Source organism: Nycticebus coucang, chromosome 20 (assembly GCF_027406575.1).
Source record: "Nycticebus coucang isolate mNycCou1 chromosome 20, mNycCou1.pri, whole genome shotgun sequence".
In the NCBI taxonomy this organism is placed as follows: domain Eukaryota; kingdom Metazoa; phylum Chordata; class Mammalia; order Primates; family Lorisidae; genus Nycticebus; species Nycticebus coucang.
In genome coordinates, this window is record NC_069799.1 from 48,278,275 (window position 1) to 48,297,059 (window position 18,785).

Below are 18,785 nucleotides of genomic sequence, written 5' to 3' on the forward strand. Positions count from 1 at the left end.
TTATGGTTCTATTTTCTCAATATATTAACTTGGAAAAAAATTTTTAGCCTTATTTCAGTCTGTCCCAACAGCAATGTGATGGATTTTTGCAGACTCAAAATCTAAGATGGTTGTTACAAGTCAATCTACTGAATTCCTTTTTAAAAGTAACTTTTGAAGCTAAGAAAATGTGTCTTAGTGTTCACATTCTGTAGGTAAAATTCTTAAGGACTGCTGTAGCAGTCCTTCACTTTCACAGTGGACTGTTGTACACTGGTTCAATGAAAGGAAATTATAAGTATCTTTTACTATTGTAAAAGTGGATGCAACTGATTTGTGAATAGGCTACTGGCACTAGCAACATTAAGATTTAAAAATAAAATAATTGGGGGAAAAGGGGGGTCATGTATTAATCAGTGAATAGAGATATTCCTATCCAACAGATTGGTATTATCTTTTGACATAATTGAAATAATGCAATACATGCACTTTGTGTGTCTCCTCTTAATTTAAAGGTTAGTGGGATGTTTTCTCTTGTGTATAATCTATATTGCTTAGGATATTAAAGTAAAGCACTCGAGCGTGGGTTTCTGTGTATTAAGGAGTTGTTTGGATTTCAAATTACAGTTACATACCGGACGTTACAGACTTCTAACAGCATAGTATAAATGGTAAAACTAGTACAAAACATTTATTTCTGAAAATTAAAGAACATTATTGCTACCAAACCAATGTGACTGTTTCATATGCATTCTGCCTTTGTTAATTTTAAACAAAGTATCATTAGTAAGCAACTAGCTACCTACCTTGTACTTTTCATTTTTTAAGTGGATTGTCTCTTAATTTGTATATAACCTGTTGTCTAAATTTTATGTATAGTCTTTTATAATAAACCATTCTCCTATATGAAATTTTGGATATTGTTAAAATATAACTAATGTGGACTTAAATGCAGACTTCATAATTTTCTGACCTTCTATAGTGAAACAAGACAAACCATTTGAATTTTAACATTGATTATTTATTTGTGTACAGGCTTTACATGTGGATATTAACAGTGTAAACAATATCACATATAACAATCAAGATGCCTTGATTCGAATTTATAGGACTAGAATGACAGATTCAGATGGCTTAATTACGATTAAAAAGTTTTCTGAAAAAACATTGCCAATAAAAAAAACTGCCCATCAAGGTTGACATTTTTTAAAATGATTTTTGGTTATATGCACACAAAGCAAGTGTATTCCACAAAATTCTTTAGGCACAGTCTGGTAAAATAGCTGCCAGAAAGAACGGAAAGAGTTGTCATTTATCCCTTGTGAGTACGATTTCTGAAAGTTGAATGAGGGCGTCTCTTTCTGGGGATGGTCGGAGTTTACAGATCTCTTTTATTGCTTCATGGCAGTACCGCTGGGCGAGGTAGGTTGTTTGTCGCACACCATCACTCTACAAGACACAGAATAAAACAACAGATGCCTGTCACTATCAGCTCTTAAATTACCCCTATAAGGGATTAAATCATACTGTTGAGATCAGATGAGCTGAAGGGTGAGTTATACAGTTAATGGTGAAATTACATTTCTAGTGTTCCTCTTCCAACTTCGAGTGCTACCTAGGTAGCATCCTTCTAGGCCCTTTTCTAAGACTGAAGCAAATTTTTATTGTTAGCATGCCTCTGCATGCTAACTAACTCATGGGTACCCACATATAATCTATCTTCCTCTATTTTTTTTACTAAAGCATCAGAGTTCTTAAAAAGTTGTGCACATATAAAATATATAATTTTAAAATAAAAAACCTGAAGTAAAAAATAAAAAAGAACATAGACACAATAAAATGAAAAATTCAGTGAACTTATGATGAAAATCAAGTTTCTTTCTCCCAAAGGCCTTATCCATTAGTTTCTATTTCTTACTAATTTTAGTTATTTATTTTCTTTTAAGACAAGGATTTAGCCCACCCATCCTGTGCCCCCTGGCACCTTTAGTCCTTGTGTACATCACCTTTATCATGGAGCATCAACTTCTGGTTTTATCATGTCTGAGGGTAACAGCACTTCCATCCTTTCCTCTAATTGTACCATCACACTATAGATTACATTCTATTCTGTGACCACGTTTTTAAAATTGGCTGCACGCTAATAAAGTACTTATTAGTATTTCTATGATGTAAACATACTTACTGCAAGAACAAGTCATATACTGTAATTTTATTTCCTTCTCCATGACTGATGAACCGGGTGTCATTTAAAGTAGAATATTCCTAACAATATGGTTTGAAAGGACTCTGATTTTCTCTATCTACCAATTTGCTTAAACACGACACATTTTACTTTGCTGTGCCTTTTTGTACAGAAACCTGCCTTATTTCTTGATGTTTCTGCAAATTTTGCATTAGAACATATGCAAATAAAGTGTGCATGGGAAGTCAGCTTTTTTAGTCTTTATGTGTGATGACTTTCTTTTGCTTTGGATTTAACTGAGTATAGAGTTCTAGGTTTAAAATGTTTTCTCACCATTTGGAAGGCCTTGCAAGTGTACTTTTTCTAGTATCCAGTGTTTTTGCTCTACATTAAGCCAGTGTGAATACCTTTTCCTTCTGTAGGTGACCACTTTTTTATGATTCTCTCCCTGAAGTGTTTGTTACATGACTTTATTGATCTCTTAGCTTCTCTCATTTTTCATTTTCATATGGGAACCCTTCTTTGGGTCACCCTTCACAATCAATTTCTTAGAGGTTGCTCTTACTCATTTTTTTTTTTTTTTGTAGAGACAGAGTCTCACTTTATGGCCCTCGGTAGAGTGCCGTGGCCTCACACAGCTCACAGCAACCTCCGACTCCTGGGCTTAAGCGATTCTCTTGCCTCAGCCTCCCGAGTAGCTGGGACTACAGGCGCCCACCACAACGCCTGGCTATTTTTTGGCTGCAGTTTGGCCGGGGCTGGGTTTGAACCCGCCACCCTCGGTATATGGGGCCGGCGCCTTACTGACTGAGCCACAGGCGCTGCCCTGCTCTTACTCATTTTTAAGTTATCTTGTTCTTATTTTACGAACACAGTATCTTTTTGGATTCTCCTACACTTACAGTTTTTCTGCGTCTATTAGACTATTTTGGTCTCCCTCTTTTGTTCAACAAACTTTAATAAACTCTTTAGTAATCCTGAGCTGTCCATTCACATTTATTGAGGAAATAGGGACTAGATTAGAAGCTCTGTAGGTGAACAGCAAGCTAGAATTTAGAGGACTTTGGAGAGTTTGTTTAGAGAACATTCTTGTGGATTTTTTTCTAACTGCATTTCTGGGTTGCATTGCTGGAACTTCACTATTTCACATAAGAGCTACGATTAATTTCCCTTTTCTCAGTCCCACTTCTCACTCCAGCCTTAATAACAGTGTTCAGTTATAGCTCCCACCTCTAGTTTTTATAGTATAGGTACTGCCAAACCACCATACCAAATTACAATGCCTAACAGAATAGTCAGTGAAATACATCCTTTTGGAAAGAGAGGAGTTTTGCTTTTTAAAATTTTAAAAAATTAATCCCCAACAATAAATTAAAAAATTTTTAAAAATCTGAAAGGTAATCATTTGGGATTCTTTCAAGTCCACGCCCTAAGTACAGATGTCAGGTCACATTTGCTTACTAACCGTAGTCTGCTTACTGTCTCATTCACTGTATCTATTGACTCCAAATTATTCTGAACTTGGTGACAGCTCATTCTTAAAAGACAATGGTGACTCAAATTGAACATTTATGAAGAGCTGAGTTCTACAGAGTGTCTTATGACACATGGTAGTATATCTGAAACAAGTCACTAGCCTTTGAACATAAACAGTTCTCTCTTTAAAAGAAAAATATTTTAGTACAGTCTGCCTAGGTTGGTTTTGATTTTTTTCTTTAGTCACAGTTAATATTTGTAACGGTTAATATAAGATGGACTAGGAAAGACTAATGACAAGTAGACCATTGTAATAGTCGAGCTGCAGCAAGGATGAGTGTATGGACAAGGCTGGCGGCAAGTCAGGGTGCCGGGGAGTGGTGACGCTACCAATGGATTCAGGGAGGACTGGTTCCAAACTAGTGGGTTCCAACCCTTACTGCTCATTAAAATCACTTGGGTAATTTTTTTTTTTATTGTTGGGGATTCATTGAGGGTACAATACACTTGGGTAATTTGTAAATAAAATGAATGTCCAAACCTTACCCAAGACCAGTTGAACTAAAACCTTTAGGAAACACTATAAAAGAAAAATGAAAATAGACTTGGTGCTTGTAGCTCAGCAGCAAGGGCGCCAGCCACATACACCTGAACTGGCGGGTTCAAACCCAGCCCGGGCCTGCCAAACAACAATGACAACTACAACCAAAAAATAGCCAGGCATTGTGGCAGGTGCCTATAGTCCCAGCTACTTGGGAGGCTGAGGCAAGAGAATCACTTGAGCCCAAGAGTTTGAGTTTGCTGTGAGCTGTGACGCAATGGCACTCTACTGGGGGCAACACAGTGAGACTGTCCCCCTACCCCCCAAATGAAAATAAATTAAAAATGAGTTTTTCCTTTTCAGTTTTTGTTAAGAGTTGACCAGACTAGTCTTGGCATCTAAAATTTAATGTCGCATTACTTGTTTGAAGGACTTTGCCATATCGTACCTGCTGCTCTCTTTTTTCTTTTAAAAATAATCTTACCTGTAATACATACTGTCGAGCTCGGTCCACATCTCCTGGCAAACTGAATCGTCTCATTATCATAGCATTCATCTCTGGAAACTAACCATAAAGAAAGAAAATCTATTCATTGCTCTTGAGTGAAACAAATTGTTCTCACACTAGTTTATAACAACAGGAAATAACAGAAACAACAAAAAGGTGATTAAGTGCCTGGATGATGTGAAGGTGAAGGAGCAACAAACTGTAGTAACTAAAGATGAGCCAAGAGAGATATTGATTGTCTATGCCTGGGCATCACGCTGTGTACAGGAGAAGCAGCCGCTCAGCCTTGTTCATTCTGATGTTCTACTCTTAATCTAATAGAGAGTAAGAGGCAGGAATAATGATGTACATCTCTAAAACAACAAGGTTCTTAAACTGGACTGCATCAGAATCACCTGTACGGCCTTTTGGGCCTCATGCGTTTCTACCAGATCCCCAGTGATACTGACATTTTAACAACTGGCCTAGGATGGTAGTGGGAATTAGGCATTTTACCTTAAGTACTTCATTGAGTGCCATTGGAAAGCTATTAAAAGTTTCTGAGTAGAGGGTATTTACATGCCCAGCTCTGCCAAGCAGCTAAGTGTGGATTTGCACACTGGTGCTTGACATCGACTGCATACTGGGAACAATGTAAACACAGTGGCCTGGATCCAACTCTCAAAGATTTTCATTTTACTGGTTTGTGGTAGAGCCTGGCCATCAGGGATTTTAAAACTCCCCAGTATTGTTAAAGAGTAGCTAAGGTGGAGAACCACTGAATTAGAGATGGGCAGAGATACCAATCGGGTTACTGCAGTAAGTTACAAAAAAGACCAGAATTACACAGATGGCAGTAAGATGGAAGAAAGAAAACAGATGCAAAAGGCATTGAAGGTAAAAACCAGTGTTCTACAACTCTAAATAACGATTTAGGAGAATTTCCACCATTAACAGAACAGGGAAGCAAGGAAACCAAATCACTTCACTTCTAGATCCCAGCTCTAGTCCTGGTCCTGCCACCAGCTGCCACATTTGAACGAGTCCCTTGATCTCTTAGGTGTTAGCCTCATCTGTCTCACAGCGTGCAGCCCTGGAGTCCTTGTTCCCATGGAATAAGAGGTAAGATGTGTTCAGTCTTCGATGGGCTTATAGCAACTGCCAGTTTTTCCCCGGCAGCGAAGCTGAGGGATGAAATAAAAGTTGTCATCCCGTAACCATCACATGGCATTAGTAATCCCAGAAAAAAGATTTGGGCACATGTAGGAGAACCTACATGATGGCAGATGAAGTAATAATGCTCCTTTCAGAGCAAAGTGCGCGTCAGTGTGAAGTTCTAAACATGCAGAGATTGCCTACGGAATGGAAAGAGCCTGCGATGGGCTTGTTCTTACATGAAAACCAGTCATTTGCTGTTCTTACTGATCTTTTAAGGATAATTGAAGCTTTACAAGAAAGGAATCAGGAAAGCCTAGATCAACCCATTTTAATGATAAGCCAAATCAAGGAGGCATTTGTTTGTATTTTTTAATACCACACTCCAAAACTGTGTATCTAGGTGGTCAGATCCTTAGCATGGATGTGACCTTTTTCCCGCACTTCTGATAAAATAACCTCATTGACAAGTATATTAGCTTTTCCTGTAATACCAACGGGTATGGTTAAATGTGCTTACTAGGTGGTTTCTCTGATGCTTTTTACTTTTATAGTAAAAGGAAGCAATGAGAAAACAAAATTTGACAAAAAGTATTTGCATTGAGACTGTATTTTTCTTCAAAACATGTAGCTTGTGCAATTTTAATATGCAAATACCAAACTCTTCTCCAGGAACCCCCCCCTTCTCATTGTATATGTGAAGAAACAAGAAATATAACAGTTGCCTGCCTGCAGATTTAGTGAGAAATAAGAAACATTTTGTTTGCTCAGGCTCTGTTTTTAAGAGTAGGCAAACCACCTGTGCAGCACTAACTCTGTGAAGTCTGCCTGTAATATAAAATACCAATGTGATCAGCAAATTAGATTAAGTTTACCCAAATAAAACTTGGGTAACTCTATGGCACCAACTCGTTGCCACAATAGCATAAGCCTGCGCAGCTGGTGCAGGGGCTGGTGATGGCAGTTGGAAATATGCTTACAGCCTGACATTTGGGTCTAGTGACTTATCAAATAAGGAAGAAAAGCAGAAGAAAGTTTTTTCTTTTTTAATTTTTTAAAGATAATTAAAAAGTAGTGTCTCAGTAAAGAAAAGAAAATATTTCCACTTCATTTCTGAGAATTTCAAAATGTAGTCAACAAAGTTTTTGGTAAAGAAAATACGTACAACACATATACTGTCATCCCTGGGATCTCTCTAGAAATTCTGAGACTTTTATTTAATCCCCTATACCAAATGTTATCAGGAAACCCATTCAAAAAGATGTTCAAAACAGTAGAATTCCTAGGGAATTTCTGTCAAGTGCTAGGTCCAGCAAATTCCAATTTCAAGCCAACCCACCTTGCCAAGTTAAAAAGATAAAAGTGGCTTTTCAAGATGGCTTGTCCTAATCCAGACAGACTCAATGTTCACAAATGGAAAACTTCAAAGACTAATCTGCAAAGAAAGGTCACCTACCTAGGGAAAAGGATTACAGATGCCTTTGAACTACTCTGTATGTTAACCACAGTAATGCAGATGTGACACAGACTGTCTGAAGTGTTGGCAGTGCCAAGCCGGGCCAGTTACCTGTTCTGTGGGCAGACCTGCTGGCTACCAAGCTTGTCTGTACTATAGCAATGCTACCAGTGGGAATAACAACACGTGGTGTAGTAAGATGAACACTGGTCTTAGAAGACTTGTTCAATTGCCTGCTCTGCTATTTACCAGCTGCTTAATTTTAGCAAGTTTTAAGCATCAGGTTCTTATTTGTAGGAGAGAGATCATAACGTCTATCACAAAGAGAAGTTGTGAGATTAGAGATAACAGATGAAAGAATTCTTTGTAAACTAACAATGCATTTTCATTGAAAGGAGATACTATATAATCTCATGCTGTTTTTGGAACTTGCTTCACCCAAAATTAATTTAGTCCTATAAATCTTTGGATAATTTTCTTGCTAAGAATCTCTTTTCTTCACACTGTAATCTAGCAAAAGCTAAAACTTGCTGTTTTATTAGAAAATAATTTATAAATACATATTTAGTCATTCCATCCCATCTGTCTACTTTTGAAATGAGTCCTGTCTAGAGTCACTTCCTGCTTGGACTCACTCTGTGTTCCCTTTTCTGAAGCTGCAATGTGCCTTTTTAACTTTTTCCCTCTGCCTTATGGGCAGAGGAGAAGAAGAGTGCTGTCGTGGTGAGTGGGTACCCCGTGACTCTGGGATTTCCCAGTGAAGTACATACAAAACTGTGGTTTGGGGCACTGTAACTGTTTTTGTCCTTTTGTTTAAAAAACCAAACATTTTTCAGTCTCTTGTAGATTACTGACAGATCAACATGTAGGAAGGATCCATTCTCCTCCTGGCCACCCACCTGTGCCTGTTATATGTGAAGGCAGAATTAGCCATTACTCCTTTGTGTAAAGGAAAGTAAATTAGTTTCTTTTGAAATATGTTCCTAGTGAAACATCGGAAAAAGCCTATAATCACTTAGTCATCTTAAGATTTATGTAGGACTCAGTATCATGGGGCTCATGACAAAATTTATAATTGGTAAAATTTCTAAATTATAGCAACCAAAATGTTTTAATAGACTATAAGCTTCTTTAGGGAAAGGCTTGTTCCTTAGTTACGCGATGATACCAGAGCCCAGCTAAGTGAATCTTTATTGAGCCAGCTGGATTTCAGCACACTCTCATTTTAATGGTTTTTACTTACATTTGCTAACCAGTGTCTAAGGAGTAGATTATTAATGGTTACAGCTGTACAGACTAGCCAGTGACTGATTTTTCTAATCCCAGGCATACTTTTACATGGCTCATGCATTTTATTTTTGTGGGTTTATGGTAAAACTGAAAATATTCCTCCTCATGCCTTTATGTATGAAAAGGAGTTTTATAAATTTTTGTTGGCACTTCCCACATGTATTAATATACTCCCTTGAGTTTGGGGCTGGCAAATTAATCTCACTGGGAGGAAGGACACATTTACAGCACACCTTTCACTTCCTGCCCCGGCCTGAAAAGTTCTAAGAGGATGGAACTTGGTAATAATGAGGACAGGCGTTTCTACAATGTCCTCAACATCTCCGTTCACAGCCTGTATTCCTTGCTGGGCTGCTGTCCACTAGGATGTTGTCCAAGGAAATCTGTCCCAGCCAAGACATCAGCCTCCCCTGAGAAGATCAGTCCAGCAGCGGCTTTGCTGCCCAGTGGATAAAAGGATGATCTTTCCTCTCTCAAATCAGAAACTGATCAAAAGTAAGGTCACTGGTTTCTGTATCAAAATGGAATCACTAAGTTCTATGGAGGACATGTCTTTGCGAATTTTAGAAAGAATAGGGGCAAAGTCTTTGGAAGACTAAAAGTTACTAAAATTTTAGACCAAAGAGTTTAGTTTTTAATTTCATGGCATGGTGATAAGTATCTTATCGCTTTGCTGGATAATGCATTAAATACTGCAAAGATGAAAATGTATTAAGAAGCTGTCTAAGCACCAGTTAATGTCGTATTTATTTCAAGTAACATTGGTACAGATAAAAGCAACATGGCCAGGGTCCAGGGCAGGCTGCGAAAACGTGAAGATGTCAGCTTTATAAGTCCCAGCAGTGTCTCTGAGGCTTCCTAAACCTGTCTTCCCACATAAAGATTATGAAGGAAGGTTTACTTCTTTCCTTCACTGATGGTCCCTCAACTATGTTGTTCTAGTGGATTCCACTGATGTTTTGAAATTTTGAGGCAATGGCTAAGACTCTGAGGGCTCACTCAGAGCAGCAGGGCCATTAAAATTCTAGAACTGAAGAATTTCTTATGTTCAGAGGCCCTGGAGGCTTTCTGTGTTTACAGGGCTCTCAGAAACACCAAAGTTCAGTCCTATAATCAAGATGTGGAAAGCATTCACATTGCCAGTGCTCAAAATACATGGAAATAATCATAATGTTACCTTAAAAGCAGCAGCATGCCACAATTTACAAAGATAATCATATCTCCGTTAAGGCTCACAACCATGGAAGGAAGGTTATGATCTTTTCAATTTTATGGACAAGGAAATAGGCTAAGAGAGGTAGGATGACTAGCTGCAGCAATTAAGTCACAGATCCAGGATCTAATCTAGACCTGTGGTCTCCTATCTAAAATACCTTCCATCTATCTCTGCCTTTTCTCTACCCTCCTATCAGCTGTGCCCAGAGACACTGGTCCTACTGTAGGGATACTGATCAGCATGTCAAGAGGAGTTTGTAAAACCTACCTGTTGACAAGCAAATAAGACAGGGCCAGTGGCTAACCCGAGTTTCAGATCAGCTGATGTTGGTTTACCCATCTGGTCAGAACATGAGGTGAAGTCCAACACGTCATCTATTAGCTGGCAAAAAGAAAAAAGGCATGTCAGAAGCACCATGCCAGCACCACTGCTGCTGTTCTCACTATTATGTCTATGTTGGCTGTAACAACACACCACCATTCTTAAAAATAAGAAGTATACCAACCTGAAAAGCTATTCCCACATTTTTTCCATATTGGTAGGCAATCTCGTGCACCACTGGGTCGGGGCATCCCAGAACAGAGACCTGAAACACACAGGTAATTCTGAGAAGCTGCTGCCAGGCAGAAACAAGGCAGCCAAGTGCTGGGAGGAGGAGTTAGGCAACGAATTCCTTTAAATAAGAGGCAGGGCAGCTGGTTACACAGTCAGGAGCTGCTGACGTCAGAAGGAGCCCAGGCATGTACAAAATAGGGTTTTCAACGGAAGACTTTCAGTCTCAGATTATTTTCTGAAATCCTACATAAACCGTCCTTTCCCCCAACCCCTCTTTCAGTTAGGATAAGCAGTCTTTCCACTGCTAAGGAAAAACTGAGCTACAGCTAGACTTAGTAATATACTAAGTCAACAGTTCTGACATTCCAAAGAAATGGACCCTAGTATGTGAAAAACTAGCCTGATTGTGGTTGGCCTTAATAACCTCTCCTGATTGATCCTTTATCTTAAGGCTAGAGGTCTAATGTAATCATACACGAGGCTGCCATGTATTTCCCCATCTGTAGTTTTTACCAATCTTTGGCAATTTTACTTATTTCTGAATGTGGTTATTTCTCGATGTGTCTGCTCAAGCCTCACATTTTGGACACAGACATCCTTTCATTTTCAGAAGGGTCTTCACTGGCCTTACTTATTTCCATGCTTCTCTCGTTAAGAGGTGATGCAACTGTACAAAAACTGCCCCCCCCACCCTCCAGCCCCTTTCAGTTGGAGAGAAACAGGACTTCTACAAGTCTTCTTTAAACTCCAAAAAAAGTTAGCTGGCACTGTTATTTCCTGCTGCTCTGTTAAGTGTGCTAAGCAGGCCCAGCCCCATTTTCAGAACGCAAAGCCTGGGTAGAAATGAAAAGGGAGGAGGGGAGAACAGCATATGTCTACACTGACTCTCAACGAGAAAGCCGGATGGAGCTCTGCAGACTCCATTCTGTAAGGGATTGCTGATGACCAAGACGCCAGTCCGCTGACCTGCAGCCCCTACCTCTGTGGTTCTCTGGTCAAGAACCATACTTTGCTTGGATACTGGTGTAGTGCAGCAGGTGCAGGCTGGGCAGTTAGCTGCCAGGGTTGGATTTATGACCCTTATAATTACCAGGTGACCTTTGCATGTCACTTAATCTCTTTCTGGGCTTCACTTTCCTCATCTGTAGAATGGAGAAATCAAAACCACTTAACCTCATAGAGCTGCTGTGAGAAATACAAGAGGGGGCTCGTTTAAGCCCTCAGTATAGTGCCTGGCATCTGGTTAGAACTCAGTTTCTGTTTGCTGCCATTATTAATAATTCTCCTACTCCTCCACTAGATCCAAAATGGGAGCTTTGGCGTGTCCATGCACCTCTGCTAATTCAACCCAGGTCACATAATGTCCTCGGCCCTCTCCATGCTTTTTGATAGTTTAATGAAGTCTGTGACTTTGTCACCGTGGATGTAAGTGCATGATAAAACTACACACCATAGACATCCATCCAGCTGGCTGCTCCCTTGAGTGAATATAAAGCTCATGACTGCTTTTAACAGCAAAGACCTTGACCCACGGGATCCTCTTTTCAACTAAAGAATCTGTGAGATCACATGGGGGACAATTTAGGAACTTCAAAAGAAGCCAAGATATCCATCAACTTAAAGAGTGAGTGCATGGCAAGGTCTGGCTGCCTGGGATAAAACTGAGCTCAGAACAGAATGATGCTCCTTTTCCTAGGCAGAAATAACTGATAAGGAAGCAATCTCTTGTAGTGAGATTAATGCTGTTTCCTCAACACAAAGCCAAAACAAATATAAACCGTCTTCCTGAAAACATTAAAGAAAGATTTATTTCTAAACTTAATGAGTTAAAATTTATGGAGCACGTATGATCAGCACTTTTCATTCTTTAGTTAAAACTCACACTGCTCCTATTACGTGTCTAGGTGTGACGGCGCATGCCTATAATCCCACCAGTTTGGGAGGCTAAGGCGAGAGGATTGCTTGAGGTTAGGAGTTGGAGACCTTCTTATGTGGTTGATGATGATAAAAGTACTCAGTACTCATTTCTGAGTACTCATTATATGCCAGGCAACATTCTAAGATTTCCCACATTGTATGTCACTTACAAGGCCTGAAGAACTAGGGTACTCCCCACGTTACATGGGTAAGACATTCTGGAATCAGAATTTCAATCCACCATGTTCATAATCACTATGCTGCTTTTTTTTTTTCTTTTTTGAGACGGTGTCCTGGGGTCAGCTCAGCTCACAGCACCCTCCAACTCCTGGATTCAAGTGATCCTCCCTCCTCTGCCTTCCAGAATGCTAGGATTCTAGGCATGAGACACCACACCTGGCCAGCTATGCTGCTTCTAAAGGGCAAAACAAAAGGGAAGCTCAACGATGTCAGTGTGCCCAGGTAAACATAAAGCTATGGGGTCCGCACTGTGTCCTCCCTACTCACAGGCTAACACAGAAACGAGCTCCTTATCAGCGGGCAGCTTCTCCTCCCTTACTGCTCAGATTTCAACTACCACAGTACACAGTCCTGTTCCCTTCACCCAGGTAGGATTGCCTGGACCTGCAGGAAGAAAGGCAGAAACTACCACCGCAACTAGGAAAATCAGACTCCACACAGCACAGCACTCTGAATGGCAAGGAGGTACACAGGCTGGGGAACACCGCTCGCGCCCAGCATCAGAGAGGTGCCTCACATCTTTCTGCAAGAGGGTAGGGCCTGAAAATGATTAAGTGCCCCAAAGTGGAGCCTGACTAATTGTCCTGCTTACAGCAGATGCTAGGCTGTGTTGTGCGTATGTGCTGCTTTCTGGGGAGGGGCCACGCCTGGCATCCCATGAGATGAGCCTTCTAAAAACACTAGGAAGACCATTTGCATTGCAAGGGACAGCACTTGGCGTTTTTATATTTATCAGGCATCTCTATCTTCGCTGGTTTTTAAAAAATTACTATTTATTTTTGAGACAGGGTCTTGCTCTGTCACCCAGGCTGAGGTGCAGCAGCACAATCATGGCTCACTGCAGTCTTGCACGCCTCGGTTCAAGGGCTCCTTCCTGCCTCAGGCTCCTGGATAGCTGAGACTACAGGTGTCCATGTGTCACCCAAGCAACTCTCTCTCTGAAGTGTGTGTCTGTGTCATCGTAAGTTGAGAGGCATATTCTGATACATTCATGTATTGTGGCATTAGTTATTAAAAATGGGGAAGTAGGGTGGGCACAGTGGCTCACACCTATAATCCTAGCACTGTGGGAGGATCATTTGAAGGCAGGAGTTCAAGATTACCCTGAGGAAACATGGCATCTTATCTCTACACAAAAAATAGAAGAATTAGCCAGGCCCAGGAATAACCAGCAACATAGTGAGACCCAGTGTCAAGACCAAAAAAAAAAATAGAAAAGAAAAATAGGTCGGGTATAGTGGCTCATGCCTATAATCCCAGCACTCTTCATTAACCCAGAGGACTGCTTGAGCTCAGGAGTTTGAGACCAGCCTAAGTAAGAGTGAGACCCCCGTCTCTACTAAAAATAGAAAAATTAGCCAGGCATGTGATGGTCACCTGTAGCCCCAGCTACTCAGGAAACTAAAGGAAATGGATGGCTTAAGCCCAGGTGTTGAGGTTCTGGTGAGCTACAATTATGCCACTGCGCTCTAACCAAGCTGACAGAATGAGACTCTGTCTAAAAGAAGAAAAGAAAAGGGCAGCGCCTGTGGCTCAGTGGGTAGGGTGCCGGCCCCATATACTGAGGGTGGCGGGTTCAAACTTGATCCTGGCCAAACTGCAACAACAACAACAACAACAACAAAAATAGCTGGGCGTTGTGGCGGGCGCCTGTAGTCCCAGCTACTTGGGAGGCTGAGGCAGGAGAATCGTCTAAGCCCAGGAGTTGGAGGTTGCTGTGAGCTGTGTGATGCCACGGCACTCTACCCGAGGGCGGTACAGTGAGACTCTGTCTCTACAAAAAAAAAAAAAAAAATAGGTGACAGCATTTGCATAGGTGGAGAACAAAAACCAAGTGGAAGTATTGGGAGAAAATACAGGCAACACAGTTAAACAGTTAAACAGTTAATATTCTTTATATGAAAAGAATGTTTGCTTTTGCAAACAGGGAAAAGACAAAATATCCAGTAGGAAAATGGGCAAAGGACAAGAATAGACAATTCACAGAAATGAAAGCTGTAAGTAAAATCAGCCCTTAACCATTTGGAAAAATATTCAGCCTCACACAGAAAGGACTAAATGATGACAAAACTCCATGGCGATATGTTATCAGGTTGGTAAAAATGCACAAGTCTAATGCCACATTCAGTTAGGCTTTGGGAAGCGCGGCAAGACACCCACCAGTGGAAACACACCCTGGGACAGCCCCGATAAGAGGGAAATTTGGGAGTGTCCCACAGAGCCACATATGCAAGTACCCCTGCATTGTCCCTGAAGGCACACCTCTCGCAACACAAAAGCACGTTCACACAAGGTTAGCCACTGTACTACTGTTTGTAAGTATCAAACCTGAATGTTCTGTAAACCATGCTACATCCATCTGATGAGATACGATACAGCTGTTAAAATGAGGACGACGCTGCAAACCAACATGGAACTACTTTCATAACATACTGTTATTTGCAGAAAGCAAGGTGCAAAAGCAAAACAAGAGTAGTCCGGTATTCTACTGCTAGTTGCGAGAAAGAGGGAAGGTAACATACGTGTGTGTGCTCAGTCGCACAAAAACAAAGGAAGGAGAAGCCAGAAACTACTAAGATTGTTACAGGGAGGGTGGAGAGGATGTGAGAACAGGGTCACTGGGTGAAGAGGGAGTCAGCCTTTTGGATAGCTCTGACTTTTAGAGCTATGTTAATGTTTCAAACACTCAACACAAGAACAATGACAGTAATAAAACTCTCAAAACCAACAAACAAAATCAGAATCTAAAATGAAATAAAAATGAATAGCACTACAGTAGAACCTCTACAGTAGACCGCCCCCTACACTGACCACCTCAAGTTGGCCCAATTTTTGTAGACCAGACATGCACCACATGTACGTATCAGTACAGTAAGGCCTAGTTCCTGATGTTGACCACCTCTGTCTGTTGACCCGTTTGTTATAGTCCCTTAGGTTGTCAACTTAGAGATTCTACTGTATATTTTAAATAACGACATAACCATACTGAAACTGTGGTTATGTTCCAGGGACTTGGTACTGTTGATATGATGCCTCATGGTTTTGAGTAATCGTGAATGGATGTGGAAGGACACATGCCATATTCACATATGTATAACACATGTATTCCTAGCTCTGTACACTGAAAGGGCTTAAGAAACAATGACACCTAGCCCAGATTTTATTTCTAAACACCATTCTCCACCAAAAGGAACTCGGGCCACTTGGAGAAATGGTGGATCCAGGGCTGGGAAGTACAAAATTAGTCTGGACCATCTCCTGCCAGAAATGATGTAAGTGCTGAAAGAATGATGGGGATGTGTTGAAAGGTCACAAGAGTCAGGTTAGAGGGCCTCTGCCATTGGCCAGATATGGGACAGTTAAGCATTAAAATAAATAATGAAAAAGAGTTACAAATCCATAGACTAAAAAAAGGATCCAAGGGCACAGAGAGATAAGAGCTTCCTTACAAATACCAACTCTACTGTAGAAGAGTGATGGAAGGGGAAGAATTGCCATTTGGCAACCATCACCGTAATGACTGCCTCAGGATAGAATCAGAAAGAGATGCTGAAACCAGAGGATGAGAGTTTGATGAGAAACTGCGTATTTCTATAATCTGAAAATACTTCCTCTGAAATAGGGGAAAATAGTAATTTTAGAGTGAAGAAACCTGGCAGGTACCACTCTTATCCGGGGATCAAACTGCACTTCTCAGTAATGGGCGAGAGACAACACGTGCCCCCTGACTGAGAAACTGAGAAGACAACTTCATTTTTGGTGTATTCCTGCCAACAAATCATAACCTGAGAGGCTCTGAAACATAACTGGGCTGCATTTCTCCCCAAACCAAGGTAACAGAAGACAAAGAAAGACTAAGGAACTGTTCCAGATCCAAAGAGACTAAAGATTCATGCAACCAAATGCCACCCGAGAGCCCGCATTGGATCCTGGACCAGAAACAAAAATTTTCCCCTTTTGTTAGAATAGTTTTAGGACAGTTGACAAAATCTGAATAAGGCCTAAAGAAAAATCGGAATTATCATAACAACAACCCCCAAAATAAATGTTCTGTACTAATATGACTTAGAAAACAAGGTTCTGAGTGTACTCTGGAGCTTTGAAAATAAAGTAAGAGGAAGAGAGTCCATTGCTTCCAGGTTACAAGTAGCCCTGGAGAGAACAGAAAGTCAGAAAAAATAAAAAATAAAAATAAGGCAGGATTTCCACACCTGGTTCTGGGTTCAGGTCTCAGCTTAGCCACTGTCTGGCTGAATAAGGCTGGACAGGCCACCTGACTACTCACGTCTTAATACCATCGGATACGCTAAGGAGCGCCACAGCCTTCACTGGCAAGCTACAGAATGTATTTTGCATGACTGTGTGCACAAATAGTCAATTATCCTTTTATAATAAAATTAATTCTATTTTAATATCCCCCTAGACGGCCTTCATCAAATTTAATATTATTTCCACTAAAAATACAATTAGAAAACGGGGGTGGTGTGAATAAATGGCATCCTTCGTAGACTGAATTATAAGCTTTTAAGTTTCCTTCAAATTCTCAAAACATTTTAGAAACCCATTCCTTCTATAAGATTTCTGGTCTTTAAAATTCTCCTGCCTTATCCCTTCTTGCTGATGTATCTCATTTGCTTGGCATGTATTCCTTTGGAGCTCACATGGCTTCGCATTTTAAATACCAAGAGCACATAAATAAAAATAGCAATTTTGAATACATAACACCTCTGGAATATTTCCACCCATAGGCACTTAAATATAGAAACTTTTATTCAAAGAGCCTGCACACCATGATTTTGCTTGATTCTTCTAGCAGCTCTGGAGTTTAGGAATAAATCCCATGAAAAGTAGGTAGTTCTGGGATGGTGCCAGCATGCCTCCTAGTGGGCAGCAGAAAGCATTTAGTTTGAGCCATGTTCATAAACATGTCCACGGCCTAGAGGCTAATCTTTGACGAATGGGGTACTCTTTATAAATACGTGAATTATTTTTGGCTTCTTAAGCAGAGGGTAGTGACCATAATTAAGTCTTTCCTGAAGTGTCAGGGCCATCTCCTTGGTCCCCTTGGTAAGATTCCATTATTGAGTGAGGTGCCACCGCCCTGTGCCTGGCGGGGGTCTAGTGCACAGTGGCTCCCAGTGTTTCCAATGCCTGTCGCCTCCCACTTGCTTGTGCTTCCAAACTGTGGTCCCAACTTGTGAAGTCATCGGTGACTTTCACTTAACTCACGAGTGTGCCTTAAGAGGGTAGACTTTGATCCTCAGGGAGATTGGAGTCACTAAGCATATGATAATCAATGAATAGCTTTCTGGCACCTATGCTATCTGGATCATTCTCCTGTTCAATCTGCTGTCTACTATGTTTTCTCCCGCCTCTTTTAAAAAAAAACCACACTTGTAATTTCTTGGAAATATAAATACAATAGCCCTTTCAATAAAAAGACAAAAATGTCTGAAATTGTGGCTGGTATGTTCTCCATAATTCACATTCTTTAGGGTTTCAATGAGGTCTTTGAAGGAAGAAAATGTTGGCCTCACTTTTCTATTCACGATTATATGTACATGCCTTGACACTTTCCAAAATAGACACCATCAGCAAGGGATGCGAAAAAGCTCTCTGCAACTCTAATGATGTTAGAAACATATCATGACAGCAGTTACATTTGGCCCTTAGAGGTCCTCCTTCCTTGTGGCTTTGATTACATGGGACTGTTACTTGTCCAGTTTTGTTTCTGTTACCTGTTAGGCTGAGAGGTGTCAGATGAATAAGTCTGTGGAGAGACTGTCTCATTTATGAGCTAACAATGAATACCACACACTAATCTATACATTAAAAATATTGATTAAAAAATCTATATAAATATGTGGAAAGTGGAAGGAAGGCAGAGAGAAAGCAAGGGGGAAAAGTTACAGTTCACATTCAACTTATATTCTGAAATAATACGGCTTGTTTATATTTCATGTAAAAATGCTAGAAAGGCCTGCCGCTCAAAAAAAAAGAGTATAGGACACTAGTATAATCTAATATTTAGATATTTTCTCCTGGATAAATATTGTATTTAAGAACACAGCACATCATAATGCTTTAAAGGTAAAAATGTCAGGAATAGTCTGATGCTAATCGTGAGAGAAATCATGTATGATAAGTTGTTCGAAGAGGCAATTAGATGGGGGAAAATATTAAAAAACTCATTTTGATTTAATTCATGGGTGGAAAAGAGGAGAAGTTCATGCCTGCATACCAAAACAAGATAGCAAAAGTCAGCAGAAGTCCTCTACTGTTTGGGGA

General features: G+C 40.4%; 1 protein-coding gene across 3 annotated transcripts in view; it reads right to left on the reverse strand.

Moving 5' to 3' along the window:
• Positions 1–978: 978 nt before the first annotated feature.
• The window catches only part of PDSS1 (decaprenyl diphosphate synthase subunit 1), a 39,716-nt gene continuing 21,909 nt past the window's right edge, over positions 979–18,785 (reverse strand). For 2 of the 3 annotated variants that reach the window (XM_053573165.1, XM_053573167.1), the window contains exons 8-11: positions 10,291–10,371; positions 10,053–10,166; positions 4,666–4,746; positions 979–1,428 (exon numbers count right to left, since the gene is read on the reverse strand). In XM_053573165.1, coding sequence (XP_053429140.1) covers positions 1,288–1,428; positions 4,666–4,746; positions 10,053–10,166; positions 10,291–10,371 — 417 coding nt within the window. In that variant the 3' untranslated portion in view covers positions 979–1,287. Of the gene's footprint in view, positions 1,429–4,665; positions 4,747–10,052; positions 10,167–10,290; positions 10,372–18,785 lie in introns of those variants that run through there. The other variant, XR_008376286.1, reaches the window with a different exon arrangement.